Source organism: Egretta garzetta, unplaced genomic scaffold, assembly GCF_000687185.1.
Source record: "Egretta garzetta isolate BGI_Z169 unplaced genomic scaffold, ASM68718v1 scaffold280, whole genome shotgun sequence".
NCBI classification, from domain to species: domain Eukaryota; kingdom Metazoa; phylum Chordata; class Aves; order Pelecaniformes; family Ardeidae; genus Egretta; species Egretta garzetta.
The window spans coordinates 1,186,719-1,186,946 of NW_009258219.1; the positions used below are offsets into that span (position 1 = coordinate 1,186,719).

The following is a 228-nucleotide window of genomic DNA, read 5'->3' on the forward strand; positions in this document are numbered from 1 at the left end:
GGCGACAGCAGCAGCGGCAGAGCCAGGGGAGACCTGGTACACCCTCCTGGTGGGCCGTTATGATGCCGCCCAGAAGGACACCATCTACATCGGCCCCGGTGTCAACACCTACTCGGTGACTGACCTGCTGCCGGCCACCAAGTACGAGGTCTGTGTGGCTGTGCGCAACCAGGCGCCCCGCAAGGGCCAGTGCGTCGTCTTTGTCACAGGCAGCGACATCAGCCAGCT

General features: G+C 64.5%; 1 protein-coding gene across 1 annotated transcript in view; it reads left to right on the forward strand.

The window, feature by feature from the left end:
* The window catches only part of LRIT2 (leucine rich repeat, Ig-like and transmembrane domains 2), a 5,243-nt gene that overhangs the window by 2,833 nt on the left and 2,182 nt on the right, over positions 1–228 (forward strand). Inside the window, exon 5 of the mRNA XM_035890812.1 lies at positions 27–225. Coding sequence (XP_035746705.1) covers positions 27–225 — 199 coding nt within the window. The remainder of the gene's footprint in view (positions 1–26; positions 226–228) is intronic.